Raw genomic sequence first — 26,107 nt, 5'->3', positions numbered from 1 at the left:
CTACAGCCATATTTACTGTAACGCCACAACTGCGGCTTTTAAGATGGCGGCGCCCGTAATTGAAACATGTCATATAGCTTGTTGTGCCAACAGGACACCAAATGTTGTTTCTTGGAGTCGTGGAGGAACCATTGCTTTTGGGACATGTAACTCCGTGGCTCTGTACGACCCACAGGTAGTAAAATCTGTTTGTTTTTTACTTTACAGATAGCTGTCGGTAGTTCTCTCAGCTAACGATAGCACCCTGTAGTTGTGAGTAAACGCAAATATTGTTCTTTGACTTAATAAACACAACGTTTGGTTTTACTTCAGGAGAGAAGAGTTGTCGCTGTGCTGAATGGACACACAGACAGAGTGAATACAGTTCAGTGGATTCACAGAGAGGACTGTGGTGAGTCTTCAGAAGAAACTGATCGACCTGTCAAACAAATGTTTGGCAGTTCTTCATATTACTGTCTAAACCATGTGATGCGCCACAGCAACAAAATATATGAGATGTTTTATCAATATTTAAATGAGTCATAATATCTTTCACTCTAAAATTGAATCGCTATTGTAAGTGACAGTAACTTTCAACTAGTTTTTTTCGCTGTGGCTTGAAAACACCTAGTTCAAAGTTTCTCGCGAGACTTATGTAATACAAACTATATGCTCATAAACACATGGACGCCCTAATATTACACCCATTAGATTGTTGAGCTTTTTATTATTATTGCTGCTTCAAAAGCCATTCTGGCTTCCATATGGTTACTGCAGGGACCTGCTCCAATTCAGCCACAAGAGTTTTAGTGAGGTCTGGCACTGATGCTGAGTGATAATCCAGGATGAGTCCGTGTTTCAGTTCATCACAAGGGGTGTTCGGTGGGCTGTGCAGGCTTTTCAGGTTCTTTCACATCAAACCTGAAAAACCATTAATTCCTCTTGGAGCTCTGAAAATCCTTCCTAAAAAGCCAAATAGATTGAAGCAATTATGTCTAAAAATATTGTTGAAAAACCTTTATTGTAACCAAGTGGCATAGGTCAAACCCTGAAAAGCAGCTCCAAGCCAAAAATGCACAAGGCCATAGCCTTATGTTGTATCTTTACCATGTTTTTATTTTTGTCCCAGCTTCAGAGAACCATCTTGTCTCAGGAGGCTCAGACTATCGACTCATCGTTTGGGAGACTCAGAATGGGAAGGTGAGCCACCTGTTTCATCAGACACCTGTTTCTGAACCAAGGTTTCCTGCCTCTCTTTATATATATCTTCTAAAATGTTACTTTGGTGTTTCCAGTTCATCCAGTCAGTGGAGTGTAAGGGCCATACTGGTCCAGTTTGTGCTGTGGACGCCATCTATGTGGAAGACTCAAAGATCCTGGTTGCTTCCTCGGCATCCGACTCAACAGTCAGACTGTGGCTCTGCAATGAAACCAAAGAAGGTACGAGACAGACAGATATATTTTAGTGTTTGTCTGGGGAGTTGTTGTTTTGGTGCAGTATTTTGTTGGCATTTTAATGTTGGAACTTGCACAAAAAATGTACTTTGAAGTAATTATTGGGTAAGATTGGTTGTTGTTAATTTATGTGTTGCCTAACTTTTTTTTTGCTTGTAAACTATGAGTTGGATAGATTCATATTGTGACCCCAATTAGGAATTTGTAGACCCAAATGACACCAGTTACGCACCTTGTAGGAAATTGCCATTATTTCACTTTCTCAAAATGTCTGCTTTGCAAAAATGGACAAAACTGTTATTTTTACACCAGGTGCCTTGTGTTTGTGGAACTTAATCCAAAAAATAACCGAACTCACATATTACATGATAAATACATTTTTTATTTTTTTCTGTTTTTAAGTTTAATACTTCACTGACAGTTAGAATAGTTCCCCCTAGTGGTTGTTTGAGGACATGGCATAATTTACAGGCAACATGGTAATTTGCCTCTCCCCTGCAGTGCTGTAGTGTCTATGACATTTCATAATTTTTTTTTTTATCTACACTTAAACTAGATAGTCTTAGTTTAAAGATCACTTAACATATAGGCTAGTCAAGAATAAATGAAATGCCTCTTTGGACAGAAATAACTCTGTAACTGTCTCTTAGCCATGTGTTTATCTTCTGAATAATGTAAGCTGATAGAATCGCAGCAGCTGTGTTAATTATGACATTGCTTTAATTTTTTCACACCTTTAAATATCATAGGTGTTCAGAGCTGTCATACATAATATACATTCCTTTTTTTCAAAGCTGTCACCCGTAACAACTTTCCTTTTGTTAGGAGTTTCTGTCCATCTGTCAGCACAGATTAACCCTGATGCTGCCTGACAGTCAGGGAAAGCATGTGTGTATGCGGACTAGATATAACCTTGGGGTGTATTCCCAGATAAAAATACTATCTATCATCTTGTCAGTGCTTATGTGCAGATTGGGGTAGCTTGAAAGAACCTTGGTCTCAACACATAAAAGAAAGCAGAGGAGAGAGAAATGTATCTTTAGACACATATTTCACAGATGAACAGTCAAAGTAATATTTTCTGTTGACATAAAAACAAAAGCCATGCATAATAACTATTATTTTTTACAACTGTATATCCGTATTAGTCCTAGGGCATCAGAAAGTTTAATTCCATGTGCATGTGTGTTCCTCAGCTGTGTGCCTCCATACCTTATCCTTTGGCAGCAGTTTTGTGATGGATGTTTCTCTGGCACTGTTGCCAGGCAGCAGAGGTAAGCCTAAGCTGTTTCTTCACAGACATGCTTTAAGTTGTGCAGCACACGTGAACATTTTTCCTCTCATGTCATCCATCTCAATTTGCACCACTGCGTTGTGCCCGTAACCGCATGTCATATTCAAAATGAGGCCTGCATTTGAATTGTCTAGTGTCATTTTGCCTCTCTAATTTACATGCCTTTCATCTATTTGATGATGTTCATCCTTCCCTTCCACCACCCTCCTGTTTATAAATCCTAGACCTACATGTAAATCTATGAAACCTGCCGTGTGTGTGTGTGTGTGTGTCTATTACATGACTGTGTGTGAAAGCTTAACCTTTCTTTTCTCACAGCTCCTGTTCTGGCCTGTGGGGCTGATAACTCTCAGGTGCATCTGTATGTGCAGTGCGACGGGCAGGTAAGCTCAGATCAATACTCTCTCAGGGGCAGCTCATTCACGTATTCTGTGCCAACTCTTTAATTTGAAAGTTGGAGGGCAACATTTGACCTTTTTAAACTGCTTTGTAACAGCTGCAGAAAGCCCTTTCACTGCAAGGGCATGAGGACTGGGTTCGTGGAGTGGCATGGGCATCTCTAGGTGAGTGCACCTGTTGCATTGTTGCATTCCCAGTATGCTTGCATGTCTAACTCAAAGTCAAGTGAGATATGCATGTTTATATATGCTTTCCTTCAAGGACAAAGCCCAGGTTAAAATTTTCCTGAAGAGAAATATCTGCAAGTGTTCATCATCATCATCATCTTGAAGGCATGATCAGTACAACAACTGGCCTTAGTTCAGTCTTCACTGAAAATGACACCTCACCTTTTTGACTTGGAGTCAGTGGTAGTGCAGTTTTTTTCCTCCACAAGCTAATTTAATTTAGGCAAACAACATTTTTTTAAGGTGTGGTAAGTTACAAATAGAGCTCAGGGTCCAAACATTTTTATAGGATGTTTTCCAATTGTAGGCATGCATATAAATAGCAATTTATAAATTTGATATATGTGCTTGTTTCTAATATGGTGTCTTCTGAAGGCCTAAGAGCGTTTGCTCGTTGTCCAGTTTATTTTAAACAAGCCTGCGAAGCTGGTTTATACAGGGCTTTGAAAGAGTCGGATTGGCTGAATGCTGAGAGGTTGGAGTAGATTTCCCATCACAACCTTGAGCAATTCGATGAGAAAGGCAGACGATTGCATTTTGACCTCCTTAAAGCGAAAAAGCATACAAAAAAAACTAAATTCTCTTTTTAAATTAGTAGATCATTAAAAATTCTAAACTGGACAGTGTGTGTCCTGCTTTTTTAACCATTTCACTTATTTTGAGTCCAGCTTCACCGATCAGTGTGCTTTTCATACTATTGTGATAGCACATGGCAGTGCATGGATCCAATCCAGGCTCTACTAATTGTGTAACCCTCTTCAAGGGCACTTCATTACTGCGCTGTTCTGACTGTGTAAAAGCTATTTCATCTCCTTAACCAGCCCTCTCAACCAGTGTCTCCATCCCACTCACAGTCTATGACCTACTCCATACTGCCAAGCTACAAGCCAGTGAAGAGATAGAGAGAAGGTTGTTTATATGAAATATTCCCAGAAGAATGACAAAAACCTCTCTCCACTGTGATAGTAATTAGATAAATCATTCTGTTCTTTTATGACTTGGCAGATGGCAAATTGCAGCACTAGAGGTATAATTTGTCATAACTATTAAACACTGGGATTCAGAGCATGATGCTGTTTACTGTTTTTGCATTTATCTGTGTCTGTATTTTCTAATGCACAATTTTCTTTTCATTAATTTTACTCTGGGAATAAATCAACACCAGTATAAAATCAGCTGGTTAGATTTTGTCGCCCAGGAGCTTCACCTGCGCATCATCACTTAGGGTATTGCAATTTTGCTTTTTTGCTGAAGGGAAGGCCATCTGACTTATTTGGGAGTGTGTAGGAGAGATTTTTTTTTTAAATTCTATTTTATTTTAAGGCAGCCTTCCTTTGAAAGAGCGATTATATTTAAAAAAAAATAATAAATAAAGAGATCAAATAGTGACATCAAGAAGATGTCTTTCATGTGCATCATGGATCAAAACGGCACATTTAAGTGCAGAGAATCAGAGGCCAATGGATTTTAAAAACAAACACTTAAAAACACAACGATAAAATGTACAAACACTGGTTGATGTAAAATAGAGCATTGCAAGATGTAATTGCAACTTTAAGAATAAACATACAGCTTAGCTCAAAAAGTTTTAAAGATTAAAAATAGTTCTAAAAATTGAAAGCAAAAATGACATCTTTTCTCATGCACATCATGTTACAACATTGCATGATCCAATTTGTATTTATTTGTTGAATTCAGCGTCCACATAGCTGTAATTATATTTATTTTTTATATATATATTATTATGTATTTTCAACAGCTCTCTATTTAGAATTAGAGAGTGGTGGTGATTTCAGCTTTTTTATGTTTGTTTTCGAGTTCAAGTTTCAACTTTATTTTGTGCCTATGCTTAAGTTTAGTTTCACAAGTATCAGAACCAATGTTTCATGAAAGAAACAAATCTGTTCATCACATCACGACTGACAAACGTAAATGGTTTCCCTCTCACCTCTTCCAGCATTCAGGAGGCCTTAGATGGTAGCAACAGAGGAATTTTTATGATGTCTGTTTGACTTGGCAGAGGAGAAACTGGGCCAGTGGCCATTGGACCAAACCTGAAACGCATAATGTGACAGACGGGGGGGCACTCAGAGGCAGTGGCATGCGCTTTGTTTACCACCTGTCTGTCTATATTTGGCCTGCACCCCTGCTGTCTTACTGGCCACGTCACAATCAGCTGCCTTCTTCTATAATGTCTCAATAACAAAGAACTGAGAGAAAACTGTCAGCTGTATGTGTGCATGAGCAACTAATTGTTGGCACATGTTGCTCACTATAACAAATTTACAAGGTGCTAAAATGTCAGTGTTTAGTTTTCAGCTTGTTGATCTAAAGAACTGAACTTCATGTGACGCCAGAACAGGCAAAGGCAGTTTTTATAAATTGAGTGAGGGGGTAGTTTTAAGAGTTTGTAGAAAATGTCTTTCACTGGGTCCTCTCTCTGACTCGTTCAGGTGGGGAGCTGTTATTAGCCAGCTGTTCACAGGACTGTCTCATCAGAGTGTGGAGGCTGTGTGCCAAGTCTGGGACAGACGCCCGCACAGAGGACGATCACACCATCATCAAAATGAAAGAGGATGTTTTTGAAGTGAAGGAGGGAGGTGAGCAGGCCACACAGACTTGATTATAAAAGGGGGGGGGATTAACCAAATGAAGAGACATGCTTTTTGATAGTTTAATGGCACATGGTGGTTATCAACCTCTGAAGAACCAAGTGTGTATATGCGTGTGCATGTTTACCTTATGCACAATGCGTGTGCAGTGTAACCACTAATTGATTTTTCATGGAACATGTAGAGTTACATGTAGTTGGCCACTAAAAAGGACTTTTTTTAAAAAAAGCAAAACATTGATAACTACGCAGTTAATCAGCTACATTTCTTATTTCTTATTATTTCTGATTATACTTATTTGCAGCATAAAACTGACACCTTGATAACATTCTTTCTCTGTCCTCTCAGGTGTGTCCTCAGTGTTTGCTGTGTCTCTTGAGACGGTCCTGGCAGGCCATGAGAACTGGGTTTATGGAGTCCACTGGCAGCCTCCTCTCTACAAAGGTACCTCAATTAAAAACCCAGGAAATAATGGGTCAGAATTCACATAATGTAGATTCCTGCTAAAATGTCTTAATATTGTTTATCAGAATGTTTTATTCTGAATTAAACATGACATGACATCATGCATCTTAATAAAAAATGAATCTCTTCAACAAATCCCTGCACAAAATCTAGTTGCAGGTTACCTTTGTAGGAAACATACTCTGCAGCTCCTACCAGAGCGCCCCCACCTGTACTTGGTCTTACACACGTAGGAAGGAAAGACTTGAGGGTATCTTAAATTCTAAATGTCAGTATTGTATGCTACAAACTTTAATAAATTGTAGAGACAAAAGCAAGATCATTGTCTCTGTGCACCCTTAGAAATAAACCTTATAAGACCCATTTACTGTGCTTCTAACCATTGGATTAAAGAAAGGAGGAAGTAAAGCACATTTGTTCTGCACAAATTCTGCTTTGTTTTTCCTAAGTGATCCCTAATCATTAAACACTGCATAGTAGTAGCTGTGTAGGCTGTTGCCGTATGGGTTGTCCAGTGTCTCTTTGTCCCCCCCTGCAGATGGTGAGCTGCAACAACCTCTCAGTCTGCTGTCTGCCTCCATGGATAAAACCATGATCCTCTGGGCCCCCGAGGAGGGATCCGGAGTCTGGGTGGAGCAGGTGAGTGTTGACGTGAATACAAGTAGGCTCTATGCAGTAACACACACACGCACACACACATACATATGTACGCATGGTATCAATCACCCTGTGAGGGGAACGAGGAGTTTGCACACACGACCACACAGACCCACATGCCAATTTCCCACCCTATTTCTGATAGCTTCCCGTTCAGTAACTCTTGACATGATCCCGAGCTTGAGCCCTCTCTGAGCGTTTTCTCTGCTGCTGTCAGGGCCCCTGCGTCGGTCTCCACTCTCCCTGACATTGAAGTGTCAGGAATAGAAGTGATAGACAGTGATGAAGAGGCGCAGAGCCTGGCGCACCACTGTGAGTTTAGACAAGCCGAGGTTGTCCTCCCCCATCTTCCCTTCTATCACTCACTCACATTGAACCCCCTCTTTTACGGCCCATTCCCCACCACATCCGACAGGGGAAGGAGAGGCTGGTAGAAGACATGCCATAGCCCCGGCCTGCAACGCCCTTCTCCCTGTTATTTTTCCTTTTCACTCAAATTCTGTCCTCCACCTCTGCTTTTTCCTCCACCGCTTGCCTCCCTTCCTCTTCTCATGTCTCTCTCACATTATTTCTCTCTCCTGCTTTCTTTTAGCCCCCGCCCCCCAACCACCTCCTCTCTTTTAGCTCCCAACAGCTGCTGTTGTGCCAGAATGGGGCTAAATTTAACGCAAGTGTGGATGGTGAAGAAAAAGCAGTTGCCTACCCATCTGCCCCACAGCTTTTTTTTTTAAAAAAACAAATTCTCAGGTGGTTCCGGAGTACCTCAAATTACCTTTCCTCGTCACTGGCCGGAACAGAGAAACGCGTATTCCTGGGCAGAGTTGCAGACATGTCAGACACAAGCAGACATGTCAGACACAAACTGACATGGACATGTACGAATATGCAGAATGTATCCGCAGTGTGTGTGAACAGGCTCTTAATCCGCTCACACATCCCACTGCACAGAAATGGCTCACCTTGCCATGGCAGGCACCTTGAGTGTGATCACACTCTGATGTGATGAGCAAGATTCCACACTTGATCAGTTACATTTTTGCACCTTTGATCTCATCGTTCACATCCACAGTGACAAGCAACAAAGACCACAGAAAGGAGCAACCTTGAAAGTCTTGATTCTCCTCTCCGACAAAAGGACGATGATTAGGGCCTGAAGCCAGGATGTCACATATTCGTCTTCCTCTTCTGAGACAAAAGTGTTCAGTGTAAAAGAAACGAAGCGGCGAGCGTTTGAAATCAAGTCTGGCGTGGTAAATCTCCCTCTGCAGCTCAGGCTTTTCATTTTTTTAATGCCAAAAATGAAAAAGAATAAACCCCCTACCCGAAATAACCTTTTTGTTGAATGTGAAAGTACATATGTATGAGTCTCCTCTCTATTTCTCTCCTCCATTTCTATTCCTTCTGACCTGTTTTTTTATTTTATTTCAAACAAGAGATCCAAACCCTTTGAACTGACAGATTCACTGCCTACAAAGGAAGCTTAACCTCTGAAGCTCCCTCACACACACACTCGCACACCGACACACACGCGCAACAATGAAATGTCAGAGAATTAAGCTGTGTTTACATTTTGTTCCTATCATTACACGTTAGACAGAATTTAAGGCCTTCGGTCCTTTTTGAGTGTTTTTCCTATTCTGTACAGGCCTCACAAATGCTTTTCTGTTGGGCATTGGAGGTTTTTGGCAGATCAGATTCTGTAGTGTCAAATGACCAGTCATGTGTTTCTTAATTAGCTGATTTTTTTTTTTTTTAACAAAGAAGTGCTCCACTTCTTCACACTGATTAGGGTAATTGTTGAGATTTAATGGAGAGTGGGGTTAGCAGTGGGGTGGCCGGGGCCCACCGCTGTGTAAAGCACATCTTACTAACGAGACACACTGGTAATTAACAGCTCAGACTGACCACAGTGGGCCACTACAATGCCTGGAGGGATTGTCAGTTTGTGTGTGTGTGTTTGTGTGTTTAGGAAATAACCTATTTTCAGACCTCGACTTGTGTACTCTGCTGAAGTCACACTTGACTGCATGGCAGATCAAGACATAGCTACTAAAACCAAACAAATTAATATTTTTGAATGATGCACATGTGAAGGTTGCTGTCTATTAATTCTGTCTATAAAAGAGCAGCTTTAAAATCGGGCTGAAAAGCAGTGCTGTACTGGCCTCTGTGTGGCTGACTCTGTTCTTTTGAACCTGTATCCACACCTAACAACAACTATACAACACAGAAGCAAGGTGAAAAGTTCAACCAGTCTAAGTCAGCGAAGACCAGATTTACAGACAAGGTTAAATTATGCTTTAACCTCTTGAAATTCTGTGGTAAGGAAGAGCTAAAAGAGTTAATTTTCTGTAGAGCTAAAAAATTTTAATAATAGCGTAGTTGTATAAAGCTGATCTAGTCAACAATGTTAGTATGACAATGAATGAAATTGTTACATATCACGTGAAATGGGTGGTTTATAGTTTTTAGCATCTTTTAGGTCCTTGTTTTGGTTTTCGTACCTGCAGCTTTTACTATTTTTGCTCTCTCTCGGCAATCTCCTCAGTTAGTTCCAGCTTTTTTCATTGCAAATATTCAGTCAAAAAGTGATTACCCCATCATATGTTAAGTGCAACATGTGGCAACTAACTAGTGAGCGTAATGAAACATTTAACAGCCAGATATTTTTCTCAAGAGTTGGTGGTGACCGAAACAGAGCTCAAAGGACAGTAGAAGTTCAGGATATTCAATTTAAATTTCCTGACTGACTTTGAAAATAGGAAACCTGTTTGCTAACATGTGCACCTTTTTAATTTATGCAGTTTATGTGTTTTGTGTACAGCTTATTTTCCTCAACATGGCAAAACCAAGTTAACTTGTCAATCAAACTGAATTACCAAAAATGCTGTGGATTTTTGTTTCGTTCAGCAATTGATGAAAGCATATAGAGATGCGGAAAGCAATTCTGATGTCTGGAGCAAGGCTAGTTGAAGTAAATGCATTTGCAACATTTGCTTGTTGTAATGCAAGAATTGTTTTCTTTGATTCATCCATCCATCCATTTTCTATACCGCTTATCTGTCAGGGTCACAGGGGGCTGGAGCCTATCCCAGCTAACAACGGACAAGAGGAAGGTTACACCCTGGACTGGTCGCCAGTCTTCTTTAATTCATACCACGATTTTGGGATAGTGGTCTTCTGATTGGACAAAAGAAGTAATTTGAACAAAACATCTTGTTTTGCAATAGTCTTTTGTTTGTCTCATTTTCTAAATTTTAAAAATAATTTTAAAACTTGGACTCTGCATTACATAGATTTTTCCCAGCTTTCCTGGCACTCACCATCCTCTTTCTCTCCTCCCAAGAATGATATATGCCTTTCATTCTTAGCTGTCCTTGTTCTGTTCCTCCTCCATACCCTCACTGGCTGCTGATAAGGCACGCCGTCCATCTATATTGTTCCCCCTCTCATAAACAAGACAGATGACTGCTTTTTGCCTCTGTGAGTTTTTACATGATTTACAGCAGGCTCTTGTGTGCGGAATTTAACATTTATCTGCCTAATGTTGTATCTCCTTCTCTCTCAATCTCACCATCTTTCTTTCTACCTGACTGTCTCACTTTCCTCTCTGTCTGTGTCTTTCTCTTTCTCTCTCTCACTCTCTGGATGGCTCAAGGATTGTGCCATTCAAAGTGAAGGCATGTCTTTATCATTGACATTAGTTCCACTGTGTTTCAGCCTGCTGACAGGCGTTATTTTGAAGGTCGTGATGACCAACTCGAGCTCCCTAAGAGGGCCAGATGATTGAGGAAACCACTTTACAATAACGTACAATAAACAGATAGCGAAGGGGTGTGTGTGTGTGTGTGTGGTGCGTGTAATCGATGCACACATATTCTTGTGTGTTTCTCCTGTATGCCTCGGGTCACTGCTGCAGGTAAACATGCTCTCATTCCAACTACCTGCCTTAAGAAAAGGTAACAGGTGATTCCAGATTTTAATAATTAGAATGTGAATTTAGCACTTCTCATATTTCCTCACAGCCGGTGTCCATATCATTTAACGAATTAGTTAATTAAAGATGGAGGAATATATGGCTTTATCTGGATATAGACCACGGGGATGCTGAGGGAGCTGTGTAGTGCTCTCTGGGGTTCGTTCTGGTGCTATCGATCTCAATAGATCTGCCCTCTGGGCCCAGTTAACCTTCAAGGCCTCAGGGCCCGATAAAGCTTTTAATTGTTTTAATTCTTCAGGGCAGTGGAAAGATGACCTGAACGGCAGAATACTCGCAAAGTCCTTGACTAAATAGTTTCTTTTTGCCTGGTTAAATATTGAAGTACAAAGTCACAAAGGGAGAGGAGATAGTAATGAATATTTCTGACATGACTTTAACTGATAGCTGTGAATGTTCATCTTTCATTATACTTGCGGAATGAAGTAATTTTCTCCATGTACAGTCCTGTTGTGGATCAAAATATCAACAGCTCATGCTTAGAAAAGCTTTTGTTGCTTGAATAAGAATACGTGTTTATTTACATTTTTTAATATTCAAAATATTTAAATATCTAGATTAATTTTCACATTGTTTCAAGTTATTTCTGTGTAGTACCGTAATCCCCTCCATTGAACCCTACCACTCAGGAACAGAATGAGATATTAATACTGTCTTGTTTTCTTTATTTTAGTTTGTAATTACTGTTCTCTCTGGTTATTAATGTAAGTGAAAGGATGAAAGAATATTTTTTTTTACATTTTTTAAGAGTCAATTAGAAGACTTTTATTTTATGCCATGGCTGAATATGATTAATTTTTGGCTGTAATCCTGTTTCCCTGTCTATACTTCTGGTTACTTAAATTAAACTTGTTTATTTCTTTTTTCTTTTTATTCTGATTTGCAGTTAAAAAAAAAACAACAAACTTAAAATGCATTAGAATGATCTCAGATCGAGTTTAAACAAATACATTTTCATTTGTCTGTGTAATTGGTAACTTCATTTAAGTCAAAATGGGCTTTCTACCCCAGGTAGTGATCTGAATCCACAAAATTCAATACAGCATTTGTCTTGACTCATGGAAGCAATGTGTCTGAGATTGGACAGGTGGTCAGAATCCTAAAAGGACATTTTATATTACTAAGCTGAGAGGCAGTGATTATAGGTGTTTTTAAATTTGACTGGCTTTTCAGTGGGAGCTCAGACCCTGTGGGCCCTTCGCTGTCTATATGATCTGCCCTGTGAACACAACGCAGGGGTCACAGCCTCTCACCCAAATCCAATTTATGCAAATCCTTTTGTGTTCTCAAGCTTTGCCATTTTTCGTGATTATTTGTTGAGCATGATTTGCTGTGCTGCAGTTGCTTTCATTTCCTATTAGATAAATGTATTTTGTCAGGAAAAAAAAACACAACACGGTTTATTCAACTCTAATAAGTCCCATTTGTATAATCTCTCATCTGACTTGTCAGATTCATTTGCTGGGGTATTTTTCTGCTTCCATCTACCATTATGGGGGTTCTTAATAAGTCTTGAAGGGAGACTAAGCACAGATTTTAGAGCCCTGAGATTTTTTTCCCCTTACCGATCTTCTTTTCTATAACCCTGAGTCTTTAGCATTATATAAAACGCAGGTGTTTGCAGCAACAAGGCTGTGTGCTACATGTCTGGAGGTCGTATACGATGAAAGGAGGTGCTCAGAACACAGAAATAGTGGCATTTTTTTTCAAATAACCTACTTTACTCCGTTGCTTTTTCTCCATACGTGGTGGTTGATGCACATTCATGTTAATATAGGTGACTTTCATCTTTTTCTGGAGCAAGTCAATGACTCCGACCAAATGCTCATCACCCACCTGATGTCAGACGCTAGTGTGTTGAAAAAGGCAGATGAGGTCATGCTTCTGATCAATAACAATGTCCTCACAATGTTTTTTTTTTTCCCTTTCACACCAGGTGCGTGTGGGGGAGGTTGGTGGCAACACGTTGGGTTTCTACGGCTGCCAGATGAGCCCGGATGGAACCATGATCATAGCTCATGCTTTTCATGGAGCGCTGCATCTCTGGTGCAAGGACCAAGACAACGAGGTAACTTTTTTTTTTTTTTTTTTTTTTTATTGGAATTACTGGAATGATAATGTGTGTTTGAAATAAGATTCAGTGTTAGTCCATTGCTACGCAGCTACACTGTGTGAGAGACAGTGATTAGTGTAATTAGTCACACCAAGTCTCCTTTCTGTCACTCAATTTGACTGGCTTTGCATGTGTCCCTGAGAAAGAGTGGGGTTCTGAAGTCAGTGTAAGTTCAGAGATAACTGCATTTCAATTACGGCCCACTTGGAAGGTAAACCTGAAAGCTCTGATAACTAATTCAGATGCTTCAAAGGAGATCGACTTCTCAGACAGCAACACCTACATTATAATCACCCGCTCTCATGTAGCTTCCAATCACAGGCAGCAGTTGTGGGATGTACCACCATGTGGCTGGTGATGGTACTCATGGAAGAGGTGTGTACAGTGTAAAGAGGAGAGTTTAGAAATCAGAGGCTGTGAACTGACCTTTGCAATGCTGCCTGTCCAGGGAGAGTGGAGGCCTGGGGTTGTGATATCGGGTCACTTTAATGCAGTCCAGGACCTGAGCTGGGATCCTGAGGGTGAGTTCATCCTCAGCGTGGGCTCAGACCAGACCACCAGACTCTTCACTCCATGGAGGAAACAAGATGCCAAACAGGTAAAATAGGTTGAGAATTACCTACAGCAAATAGAAAACAAATGCAAAACTTCGTATGGCTCAAAATTAGTGACAACTGATTAGAGACTCCAATAAAATACTGCTATAAGGGGTTTCCTCTTCCTTATTCTTGTTAGAGTGGAGAAAACGGGGCATGTTTCACACATGTTGACATAAGGACTTATGCTGTTCTGTTTGTACTTGTCTCCTGTAATGAGTGCTTGGTATGCTTCTCTCCTTTAAACACAAGCCAGCTGTATTAACCTTTGTGGGATACGTGTATACTCACGTGTTTTCTACTACAGTTTGCTAAAATGTGTTTAGGCTCTGTCTCTGATAGAATTTGAGCAGGCTGTGACTTAATAAAAGAGTTTCTTAAAAGAGAGCTTATCATATATTATTTGTGAGAAAGAGTCAAGACTTAAGGAACAGGGATTGATTGTTCATTATGGCACAAAACCCACATCCAGCTTAGGCAGGAACACAGTCAAGGCTTCAGTCTTTTTCACACCATAAAAGATATCAGTTTGGAATATTGCCACCTCAGTGCTAGTGCCAAAGGAACCCTAATCATCATTGTGGATCTGTTCAGCTTTTCTCATGAGAACACTATGCATCATAAGCTGGAAATGTTTCATTTGAACAGAAGATTCAGTGTTGTATTTGGCTTTGTTACAAACGTCTGCATGTAGGACCAGGAACCCCTTTCACACAACATCAGAGGTCTACCTGAAAAGATGTTTCAGATCTGAAAGCTGGCACCTTTTTTATTGCAACCTCATGCTGCTGGTTGGGATCCTCATGACCAGATCTGCAGCTTCATAGTATCACGCTTTGCACCCCGCAGGAAACCTGGCATGAAATCTCACGGCCCCAGATCCACGGTTACGACATGCAGTGTCTGGCGATGGTCGGAAGGTTTCAGTTTGTCTCTGGAGCTGATGAGAAGGTCCTGCGAGTGTTTCAGGCACCTCGTAATTATGTGGAGAACTTTGCCAACATTTCTGGGACTTCAAGGGAAAAGCTTTTGACATCTAGTGTGAGTGCCTTTAGATTCATTTCTAGGATGTATATTTTCACGTCATTTTTAATCCATGTGTAAAATATTCAAGTGATGAAACCCATGAACTTTAGAGGAAGATCAGATCTCACCAAACTTTGTTTGTAGTGTTTCTTTTACTTTATTTTCCAGCTTTAAAATGACAAGACTGTCCTCATTTTCACATGGTTATTGGTGTGTGTGTGTGTGTATGTGTGTGTGTGTGTTCATTCATTTATCTGCTTGTTGCCAGGACTCTGCCAACCTTCCAGAGGGAGCCAGCACACCTGCCTTGGGTCTGTCCAACAAGGCCATATTTCAAGGTGAAATACTTGCTCTGCATATTTTCAGCACTTCTGGTTGGGGCAAAGTGTTTTCTGATAATCTGTTTTCATGAGGTCCATACAGTAGTTTGAGAGAGCCTTATTAAACTGAAACGTTTGTTTAGCATTTTGATTCCTTTTACGTTATGTAATATTCAAATTGTTGTGTATTTATATAAGTGATATTTTAATTTACAGGTGACCTTGTCCCAGAAACCAGTGAAGAAAAGGAGCAGTTCAGCAGTGTATCTGATCAATACAAGGAGTCGTACTTTCATCCACTCATCATGAATGGTACTCTTACCCTTTTAAGTATTTTTTCCCAACATAAACGCATTCATTTCTAATATTTAGTGGTTGTCGAAGTAAATCCTCATTTAATTTAAACCTCCCTGATGAATAAGCTCAGAGCCAAAATGCATCCCTGTCTCTTCTTCTGTCTGATAGCCTGATTTATATTCCTCATTGTGACCCACTCAGTACACATTTAAGAGTTCCTGTCTGCCTGTCACTGGCAGTCGTTCTTATAAGAGACAATGATATGCAGCCAGACGGACAGTTAGTTATTACAGCTCTACTCCCACAGTGCCCGAGGTCTGCTGGAGGCCAATGGTATCACAGCAGCAGAGGGGAGTGGTAGGGGATAGAAGGAAGAAGCTGAAAAAATGCTGGAATGAGACAGGAAAATTGGAGGCTCTCATTACAAACTAAGTAAAAAATTCCACAACAACTGCAAATCAGAGAGAAAAATTTCAATTTTAAGATAAGATGGATGGGTTTGGGAGGGGAAATGGCATTGGGTTGATGTGTAGAGGGTACACAGAGGAAGAGGCAAAGGCAAAATAGAGAAACAATGCACAGATGGGAAATGAATGAAGAGAACGTAGCATGGTGCTTTAGAACCCCTGGGAGAGAGGTTGTCCAGGGCTGTCATCAGCATGATTGAAGCCACTCCTTAATCTGCAGTGCTAATTAGAAAGCAGGCTCATGTGATTGCAAAGTTTAAGTATCAGTGACCCTGGGCTATGTAGGGAGCAACCAAGTGTGGAGACTGTTGTTAACTATGCATTTTCACTCGTTTGATTGGCTTCTGCAGGCGGGGAGACGAATTAATAATTAGTCTAAATGGGAAGCCATTGACCAATAAAAAAAAAAACATGAGCAGTCTAGCTTTCAATTACTTGCAACACAAAGGGAGCGCAGGCTTGTGCAGAACCTTCGATGTGAGGGAGAGGATTGGCGCCTGGCAAGATTTGATCCCCCTCAAAGCCAGCAGCCGTTAAGAATCGGAGATAAACCCCAGTTGTTTTAAAATAGCTTTATTTGGGGGGTGTGTTGCAGGGCTGAGAGTTTTATGCAAGCTTAATGCTAAAACACCCTGCATGGGAATGTGAGAGAACATTGTCTCCAGGCAGTCAGTCATGTCTGCAGTGCGCCACATAGCTTGCAGTTCACTCTTCCTTCACTGTCTTTTTTCCTCCTTTAAGTTGTGCTCCTCTCCTCTATCACGTGCACATGTGAACACATTCTGTATCCTATCTGTTACTCTTTCAGTTAACAGCACAGGGACTGGAAAGAGGAAAATAGTGACTTGGGTGTAATCCCCATTTAGTAAATTGGAAACCGTTTTTAGGGCTTTGCAAATGACAGTTATGTAAGGATTTTGATGTCTATGGTTAACTGTAAGTGTTTTGTGTGTGTGTGTAGAGCCCCCACCAGAGGATCATCTGCTCCAGAACACACTCTGGCCTGAGGTCCAGAAACTGTGAGTATCCAAAAGTCTCTCTGCAAACAGTGAATCCAAACACTCTCATTCTGTCTTTGGTTTTAGTTACCTGCAGCCTGGTACAAACAATAGTTCTGAGACAACACACAAACTGCACTTCATATTTCCTTTTTATGTGCATTCCTTATAAAGATATCAGAGTTTCCATAAAGCTCTTAATGAAGCTACATTTCCAGATGGAATAGTGTGTTTGGTTTTGCCAAAAGGGTTTATTGCATCTGAATATGATGGACCTGCAGAATCTCTTGGTTGTCTCCCTCCCCGTGTTCATCAGCCAATCAGGATCCCACTTCCTGTCATCCCATGAGCCTCGTCTCCCGGCTGAATATATTGCCTCCATTTGTGGCCAATGTTAAGTCTATTTACCTGTCAATCTGCCATAAACATGACGTACGGCGTGGCCGTTTATTCGAGGTGTGAGCATTGTGTGTGTTGAAAAGCATTTTTCTACCTCCATTTTGCTTTGCATCCCCTTTCAGGTCATTTAGTTCATAATAGAAACATTAAAATGAGTAAGAGGCCACATTATTTTTATTGCATAAATAACACTCTCACATTTGTAGCCAAATTGCTGCAGAGTTGTGTCTGCTGCAGCTTCTTGGTTGAGAAGGAGTTTCTCTCCATTGAGTAGCAGGCTGTGATTTCACTTTGTTGACTTGTTGACATTTTGAAACAACCAGGTGACAGTCAGCAAGCTAAAAAGTAATTAGACTGTGAGTGATTAGCTGGAGCATCGTCATTGTTTATCTCTGTCAGTGGGAGAAGGATCAGCCATCACAGATCAGTGTTTCATTTTTGCACCGCATCTGCTTATTTACCTGTCAGCAAGCAACGATGGCTGGAGCCTGGAAACGTGTTGGGGTGATGCTTTGGAATAACAGATTACTTAATTTACTGTCAGACTGGGAGCACCGTCTTTTGTTGTTGTCCTCCTCTCTTTCCCTGTCTCTCAGATCCCCATCTGTCCTTCAGTGTTTTCAGTTCAGCCGTTATCTTCATCCTCCTGTCTCCTTCAGGTACGGTCACGGCTTTGAGATGTTCTGTCTCGCATCAGACAGTGCCAGGACGGTGGTGGCCTCTGCATGCAAGGTCAGTGTGATAAGATCAAGGCCAGAGACCACGTCACAGTCCGACCACACAGAGATGCACACACAGCTGGCAGCCGTCATACGTGTGTGTTTTCGGTCCTTGCAGTCACTCTTTTTACCACACCCAGGCTCTCAACCTGCATTCCTCCCCTTCAGCTCCTGTTTCTTCCAACTGTCCTGACATTTTTCTGCTTAGAAAATGCTTTACAAGATAAACAAAAGGCTAAGAATGAGCTAGAAAAAAGAGAAGACAGTACATAAAACATGAGTACAACCCACAAAAAAGAGTACGACCCACAAAGTAAAAGTTATGAAATCAAGAAACACAAAGAAAGCAAATGAGTTTCATGATGGGCCTGGGAATATTCTCATTCATCCAGGTCATGGTTATCTCAAGGAAATTCAATCGAATGCAACTGGACTTAGTTATTTGACTAGTCCCAGCCTAGTCAAGCGAGCATGAACTGATGAAGCCTCTTGGATGAGAGGTGAAACGTCTTCAAAGACAAATAACTAAGTCCAGTTGCATTTGATTGAATTTCCTTGAGAGAGTTTCATTTTTTAAAGATGTCCCTCTGTGTAATTTTTTCTGTAGATAAACTAATCTAAACTGTCTTTTCAGGCATCTAAAGCCGAGCATGCAGCAATCCTGCTGTGGAGTACAGCAACATGGCGTCAGCTGCAGGCGCTGCCGTGCCACAGCCTCACCGTCACCCAGATGGCCTTTTCACCCGACACATGTTTCCTGTTGGCTGTTTCCCGAGATCGCACCTGGTCTCTATGGCGACGGAACCTGCCCACAACTGAAAGTGCCGGTGAGAAAGGGGAAGAAGTTGTTACTTAATAAAGGGTTCTCCTTAAAGAATTGTATTATTTGGTTTTAGGGATTTGGTTTTGTAATGCAGTACAGCTCAGGATGAGATAATAGCTCTTCATGGTGCTTTGCAAGTAAATTTAGCTTAATTAAAAATGTGTTTGAGTGAATTTCAAGACAAAGAGACAATATCGGAACCTCCCTGGCAGACAACACCAGCTCCCCTAATTCAACTTAATTAAAAAAAGGTAAACCCACTGAGCAGATTTGTTCCAAGTCAAGCTGGCCTGATTGGAAGGACTCTGTTAATTAATCCTGTGAAGAGCCAAACAAGTAATGCGTTGACTGAAACTAGTCCAAAATGGAGCTAATAAAACAAATATTATTTATTTATTCCATTTTAAATCTAACCCTCTTTAACAAACTCGTTAATAGATTTTATTGCAGGGCTTACTTTGTATTGCAAGGCTTTGAAATGGGTTTTGAGGGTTTTCAGATGGACGCTAACTACGCAGAATACAACAAAAGCCTTCCCGTACTTACTCAACATCATTTATTCCTTATTTGCTTTTAAGTATGTAGCAGTAGATTAATATGTGTTCTTTGCCACTGGTTTGATTTCAGGCTCCTGGGACGAGATACAGACACACCCACAGCAGAAAAGCCTTTTGTTACTTTGACATGTTGCAGACATCAATCTAAAAGCCTCCTGATGAGCTCTATATCAGTCATTTTGTCTGTGTTGCTTGACTTTTGACCTGTTCCAGACTCAGTGGTGGTGACATTAATAGTCTGAGAAACAGATTTGTTTCTAGAGGTCACCACTGTCTGTATTGCTTTCCATGCATCTTCATTTTCTGCACTTGTCGTTATGGTACGAAATTCTCCTTATTATGAGCTGTGACGAATGTCTTAACCAGCAGCAGAAACTTCCTTAATCCACTTTTGTTTTCCCTTTTATATATTGTTGTTTAATTTAACATATTGATTCAGGATTTTACAAAAATGAAATGACCCCTTTTAAAAATAAATACCACATATCATTTTCCATCGTGATATTTCACAGAGTAAAATTTAAGAAACAGTAAGACTGGCTGCTCCTGTTCTTGACATACATGTAGGTGAAAATAAGAAATGATATCGGGTCAGTGTATTTGCTGCCAGTGACGATCTGAGCCCCCCCACCCGCCTCTCCATTCGGTTCCTGCAGGGCCCCTGTTGTAAACAAGGGTTTGCTCCTGGAGAGTTTGTTTATATGAGAGAATCCCAGCACCTTGACTCAGAGAAATAACCTAATCCTGCATCCAAGGTGTGCAGAACACGACATTTAAGCCCAGAGGATTACCCCTCCACCTGCACCTGGTAACGCAGCTCGTGGCTCTTCTGCAGCTCAGGGTGGTCTTAATGGACACTGACAGAGGCTAACCAGTCTTGCACTCTCCTGTTTGCCTGTATGGTGGACTGCACAGAGGTAGGGATGATGTTTGTGTGAGAGGAGAGGATGGGAGGGGGTGGAAGGTTTGCGTCCCGTCTGTTCTGGTTGGCTGCTGAATCACTCAAGGTGATTGTGAAGAACACACACACACATAGTCTCACAAGCCAGATCTGAGAAGGTTAAACGAAGTCAGAGCCGATCAAACAAACTGACTCCCTCTATTCTCTGCTCTTCTGTGTCTCTCCTTTTCTTTGTACCTGTTTTGTCTTACCACATCCTCCTTCCTTCCCCTCTCACCTCCCTCTTCCTTATGGTTCAAGCACCGAGACATCTTCATTAAGGAGACACTGTTAGCTTCCTCTCCTCCCTTTTAGTGCAGCTGTCTAATCTGTGTAACCTTTTTTACATGCTGCTCTTTTATCTTCTTGACATATTTGTCTTTGTGTGTCTCATGTCTTCTTTTTCTTTATTTTGTTTGTCTCTGGTCTCCATCGTGTGCCCCACCAACAAGGTGCAACACCTGTTTGTCCAGAACAAATATATGTGTGTGTGTGTGCAGTGAGATACACCAAACATGTAGACATTTGTGCATGTTTGTATAGAGAGAGCGTGTTGTAGGCTCATAGACATGACATGGTGGTTAACTCAGACTCTTGTGGCGACACTGTGGTTTTAAGGCTGTGTGTTTTTGCTGGCTCGCTTGTGTGTGAGTGTATGTGTGCCAGAGGAGAACGGCGTTGCTGTGGATGCACAGACAGGCGGCTGCCAGCAGCATACAAACAAGCTCTCCAGGGAAAACCAATCTGGGGTCTGAAATAAGTAAGGCTGGGGAAATAAACAGCAGCAGGTCATAAACCAAGACTGACTGAAATGGAGGGCTGGAATGAGGTTCTCTGTCTTGTTGCTCTGGAGAGCCTTTGTTGCTACAGAGCAGCGACTCAAGGATCTAGACACGCTGATGCAACACTACAATAAATGTGACACAAAGTTTTGACTGCTGGCTCATCCGTCTTCAAAAAGGAAGTGTCAGTGTGTTGTTCTCTGAATGAAATGTGACAAAGCATATGCTGTGTTTGGGATTCTGAGCTGGAATTCATTCTTTTTTTACAATGGCTGTATTTGCTTGTGTTTGTTTTATCCACACAGAAGCCCAGTTCTCACTGTATGCGCACACAGGGAAGGACACAGCTGTACACAGCCGAATCATCTGGTCGTGTGACTGGAGCCCGGACAGCAAATACTTTGTGACATCCAGTCGAGACAAGAAGGTAGTTTTTAGATGCTTGTTGAATTTTCCAAAAACAAAAAATAATACACAGCGAGTGTTTGCTTTTAAGCTTGTAGTCCTTAAGATTTCCGTCCTGGTCGATTTGGCAGCACCTGTAGTTATTGGTGGTAACAGCAAAAAACAGTTTAATACAACAGGTCACAGAAATCTTGAGGCAGCCAAACAGGTATTGTTGTTTCAAGAAGTCAGACAATAATTGTCTTTTTTTCATCATTGTGAGAGCAACTGTTATCTGATTTTATGCTGTGCAGGGCAGGAGTCTGTGAACGGCAGGGCACAGTTAAAAAATTGCCAAAAACAAAACGTCATTAATGTGTTTTTAGGGATCAGTTATATTTCTGTGATTGCTCATCTGTGTCTGTGTGTGTCTGTCCAGGTGATAGTGTGGGGCCCGTGCAGATTGGAGGACTCTGTGGACTCCGCGCTTCCTCCTCAGATTAAACCCTGTTCCTCCATCTTGGATGTGGGCGATTGTGCTACTGCGGTGGCTTTCTGCCCCGTACTCTGTTCTGATAACAGGTACACACACACACACACAGCCATGTTTTTTATTTTTGTTTTATGGCCATTATCATCTGTTTTGAACAATTTAAAATGTTCTCTCTGAGCTCTGCACACTGAAAACCTGATATAATGCAGAATTTTAAAGTCAGATACAAACTGTTTGAGTTTCTTATCTAAACAAAACAATGTACCAGTATCACTTCAGGTCAGTGCAGAGTGCACTGCTTGTCAGTATTAACATACATACTGTTTTATCGTAATATAAAGTTCAGACCTAAGCTGCTGGATTCTTCCTCTCAGCTGCAGGTGAAACATTTAAACCCTGTGGTTTAATTTGCTGAAAAATTTGTTGTTGAATCAAACTATGAAATTTTCCTCACAAATTCAGTTCCTGGGCATCAGCCTTTAGTGCAGTGGCGTGTAGTCCCCAGCCAATGAGAGCACGAGGTTAGGACTCTATGAAAGTAGCAACCAGATGTCTTCATGGTCTCTCTCCTTTCTCTCAACCATTAAGTTGAGTTAGGTGGTTACAAATGGAAACCAAAATATTCTAAATAGTTTACCTTTAAGGTTTGATCATTGGAAACAAATGTATCCCATGAAGGCATGAAGGTTTGGTCTGCTGTAATGCAATGCGTGTGTTTGTGTGTGTGTGTCTTCCACAGCTACCTGCTTGCAGTAGGCCTGGAGTGCGGCAGGATCTTGCTGTACAAGTGGAGCCCTGACCAGGAGCCTGCTGGGGGACACGACTGGAGCAGCTGTGCAGAAACAGACATCTCGTATCCTTTACAACACACACATGTCTGCATGTCTACACACACACAGAGGGGCTGAGGTGCCTGGTGCAACTTTGAAAGGCCTCCGGTGGCCTCTGGCAGTAGATGTAAATGACAGTGTGTTATAGTAACAGTAGTGTGGCTTTGGTTTGATGGCTGGTGTGTGTGATGAAGAAAAAGGCAACAAGCTGCTGGATTCAAATGGCTACAATCCTTTGAAAAAGCAGGAGACATCAATGGGCAATTGTGTGTATTCTTCTATGTGTTGTATCCCATGTGGGAGCACAGGAAGTGAACTGAAGACGGGTATCTTTACTGTCTTTGTATCAGAAGGCTTCTGTTTCTCAGGCTCCAACGCTACTCACATCCACATTGTTATCAGATTGGTATGTTTTTCACTTCCCTGTTGTATGTGTGTGTCCAGTAATCACAAAATCAGTTGAGAAAAGTTTGGGAATGTACACATTTTGTATTTGAGAAGGAGAGGTGCTACAGTGGTAGAGTGTGTGTAGTAGGTATTTGTCTGTTCTGTTGTCCAGAGCTGTACCCTGTTGTTTCCCTTCATCACACATCCTTTCACAGACAAAGCCACACTTTGGCAGTCAAGAGGCTCCGCTGGAGGCCCAGGACTGGCCGAGTAGGTCGAGAGAACAACAAGAAGGATGGACAGCCTGACAGAGAGAGTGAAAGTGAGGAGGAGAGCTCCTGGGTCCAGCTTGCCAGCGCCAGCGCCGACCACTCTGTCAAAATCTTCAGCATCAACAAGCGGGCGCTTTAGCACCACCAACACTGACACTATTTTGTCTCTTGCACACAGAGAGACACTTAGACTGAGGGCCACAAGCCTGACTGTTGCACCAAGGCCACAGCTGCTCGCTGGCAAGCCATTCACTCTCTGTGACAGCCAGTTAAGTCATGGGTCAGTCGCAAGACAAACCCACAGCACACATGCCCTGCAGTCTGTCTGCACACAGCTGAACGGATTTGATGGGTGGAAGCAAGATGGTGAAAACACCATGACCCCAGGATGGAATTTTGCTTAGACAGTTTTGAATTGAGAGAAGAAGATGCTGCTGGATATCTGCACAGATCACGTATTACACTCTTTATCCAAGTAAATATTTATACGGCTTTTGAGTAACAAATCGAGAAAGTGATCTGATCAGTATGGTCATGCTGTTCTTCCTGGTTGTTGAGGCTGTCATTGATCTCACAGGCGTATTGTGTGTATTTGTTTTATTACAAATAAATTAAATCTTTTGTATATCCAAATTTGGCTGTTTTAGGTCTCTTAACAACGTTCATTAAGTCATGTTGCTGTGTTTCAGAGTTTAATGACTCTTCCTCCACACAAAAAAAAAATCAATCCTCCAACTCTTGAACTTTCATTTCAATCACATAAAGTCTGCATTTACTTGTATATTAATATTTTACCTCAGGCTACATTATTCTTTTGAGTTAATGCAGTATGGACCACAGATAATTAATCTGCGCTTGCAACAACTCCAAAACACATGACTGTGATGGATCACCAATAACCAAATCTCCAGATTTCAGTCACTTGCTTTCATTAGGCAAAGGAATAAATAGGAACTGGAAATAAGATTAAAAAAAAAAAAAAATCAACCAAAGAGTGTTAATTGAAAAATGTTTAGTAGTCTGCAGAGGGAAAACTACCCAGTGATTCGCATGGGGGGAAAAAAATAACAAAACAAACATTGCGGCAAAGTAAAAAAATGAACGTTTTTGGTGACAAAAATGTCTAATTTCTGCCTCTTTATTCTGTAATCTTCTGTTTCTCCTCAGAGTTGTCTTACAGTGTAATTTTAGGAGCAGCATGCATTAGAAAAGAATACTTGAGTTGTAATCATTAATAATAAAATGTGTAAAAATATGGGTACGTAGCATTGCAGGCATGATGACAGATTAGGTTCAGTTGAAGCAGCAATACCGTTACTGAACTCTGCAGCTTTAGATTAAGGCGCATCTTCTTTTGGAGAGTGAACAGGGACCTTAACAGGATTCTCAAGGACAGAGGAAAATACACGTTCTAGATTTACTATGGGTTCAGCTGAGTGTACCGTCATTATATGTCAGCCATAAATTTATCGGAAACAGACTGCAACTGCTGGCCATAACTCTCTCTCTCTAATCACGTATCCTGGTATGTATTGGGGGCATCTGTCAACCCACGCCACACGCGCTCCTCCAGGAAACGGCTGTTTTTCAAATAGTGAAATGAGGTTTTGGGACAACACATTCATACATCAAGGGTTTTTCCACATCATAAATAACATAATGTAATTATTGAGTCATTATCAGTGATGTTTCAATTTAAACATGAATGATCATCTCGCTGAAGATTTTCATCAACACATCTGTGTGAGGAGCCCTCTTAACTCCTTCCTCTGACTAGCATACTAATACATAAGGCATATGTTCCTGTCTCAGATGTCCTCACCAGTGTGCCCTTGACCGCTCATCTTGATGAGGTTAGATTGCCATAATGTGGTACTGAGGAGGGATTAGAAGTCCCGTCTGAAAATCCTTGAATGCTACAGATTAATGGGGAAAATGGTGAGTGGTGGCACAGGTAATAAACTACTTACAAAGGTTACCGAGACCTCAGAAACGCTGCTCCAGAGAGCGTTGAACAAGGGAACACTGGAGATTAATATGTACTATGTCAGCATCTGTTTTCCCAGGCAAATAGTGCCAGATTTTACAGGAAACATGATGACTTTTAAGCATTTGTTAGACAAAGACCTAAGTGTCAGAAACATGTTTTGAAGAGAAAGATTCTCCTGGGTTCATTTTTCACTGTACTATCAGTATGCGTGTACTGTATGTTATTCAGAGTCAGGGTTTCCATATTTTTACTACTTCAGTGCATCCTGCAGTGCTGTACGACTGTCTGTGCTGAGAAACTTACAATCAGCAAAGACAGGTCTGGATCACAAATCAAAATCAAAGATAATCTCAGAAACATTGTCTTTTACTCCAGGCAACTTTCAACAAAACATCATTAATCAGAAAAATCCCATTAACACTAGTCCAAAAGATAGAAATCAACGAGCCGCTTCTTTTATCCCAAGGAACTTATCATGGCGCTACCATGGAGCGGGTTTATGGAGATGAGAATTCCAGCCTATTTTGAATTCAATAACCCAGAGCCCAAGAAAGTTATGACGCTGTGTAAAATAAAAATAAAATAATAAATTTGTGCTGGGTCAGGACTGAAGGTAGGCCAGTCTAACA

The 26,107-nt window shown here is 41.1% G+C and overlaps 1 protein-coding gene across 1 annotated transcript; it reads left to right on the top strand.

Moving 5' to 3' along the window:
• Nucleotides 1-24,121, top strand: elp2 (elongator acetyltransferase complex subunit 2). Its single transcript, XM_046418001.1, has 22 exons — nt 1-175; nt 313-391; nt 1,109-1,179; nt 1,275-1,419; nt 2,631-2,708; nt 3,047-3,111; nt 3,225-3,291; nt 5,808-5,954; nt 6,315-6,410; nt 6,970-7,070; nt 13,022-13,153; nt 13,647-13,796; nt 14,644-14,835; nt 15,089-15,158; nt 15,357-15,452; nt 16,866-16,923; nt 17,961-18,033; nt 18,655-18,847; nt 21,428-21,549; nt 21,946-22,088; nt 22,739-22,852; nt 23,432-24,121. Exons 1-22 carry the CDS (start codon nt 44-46, stop codon nt 23,625-23,627), a joined length of 2,520 nt encoding a protein of 839 aa, XP_046273957.1. The 5' UTR covers nt 1-43; the 3' UTR covers nt 23,628-24,121.
• The last annotated feature ends 1,986 nt before the right edge of the window (nt 24,122-26,107 follow it).

The sequence above is a fragment of the Scatophagus argus genome, chromosome 17 (assembly GCF_020382885.2).
Source record: "Scatophagus argus isolate fScaArg1 chromosome 17, fScaArg1.pri, whole genome shotgun sequence".
Classification (NCBI taxonomy): Eukaryota; Metazoa; Chordata; class Actinopteri; family Scatophagidae; genus Scatophagus; species Scatophagus argus.
The sequence above is the reverse complement of the archived record's forward strand: the minus strand, read 5'-3'. Positions and strand labels throughout refer to the sequence as shown.

Excerpts from the sequence above, each read along its gene's own strand:
- elp2 (XM_046418001.1), top strand. The coding sequence starts at position 44 with ATGGCGGCGCCCGTAATTGAAACATGTCATATAGCTTGTTGTGCCAAC. Across the intron at positions 176-312 it reads TGGCTCTGTACGACCCACAG|GAGAGAAGAGTTGTCGCTGT; the intron begins GTAGTAAAATCT and ends GTTTTACTTCAG. Across the intron at positions 2,709-3,046 it reads ACTGTTGCCAGGCAGCAGAG|CTCCTGTTCTGGCCTGTGGG; the intron begins GTAAGCCTAAGC and ends CTTTTCTCACAG.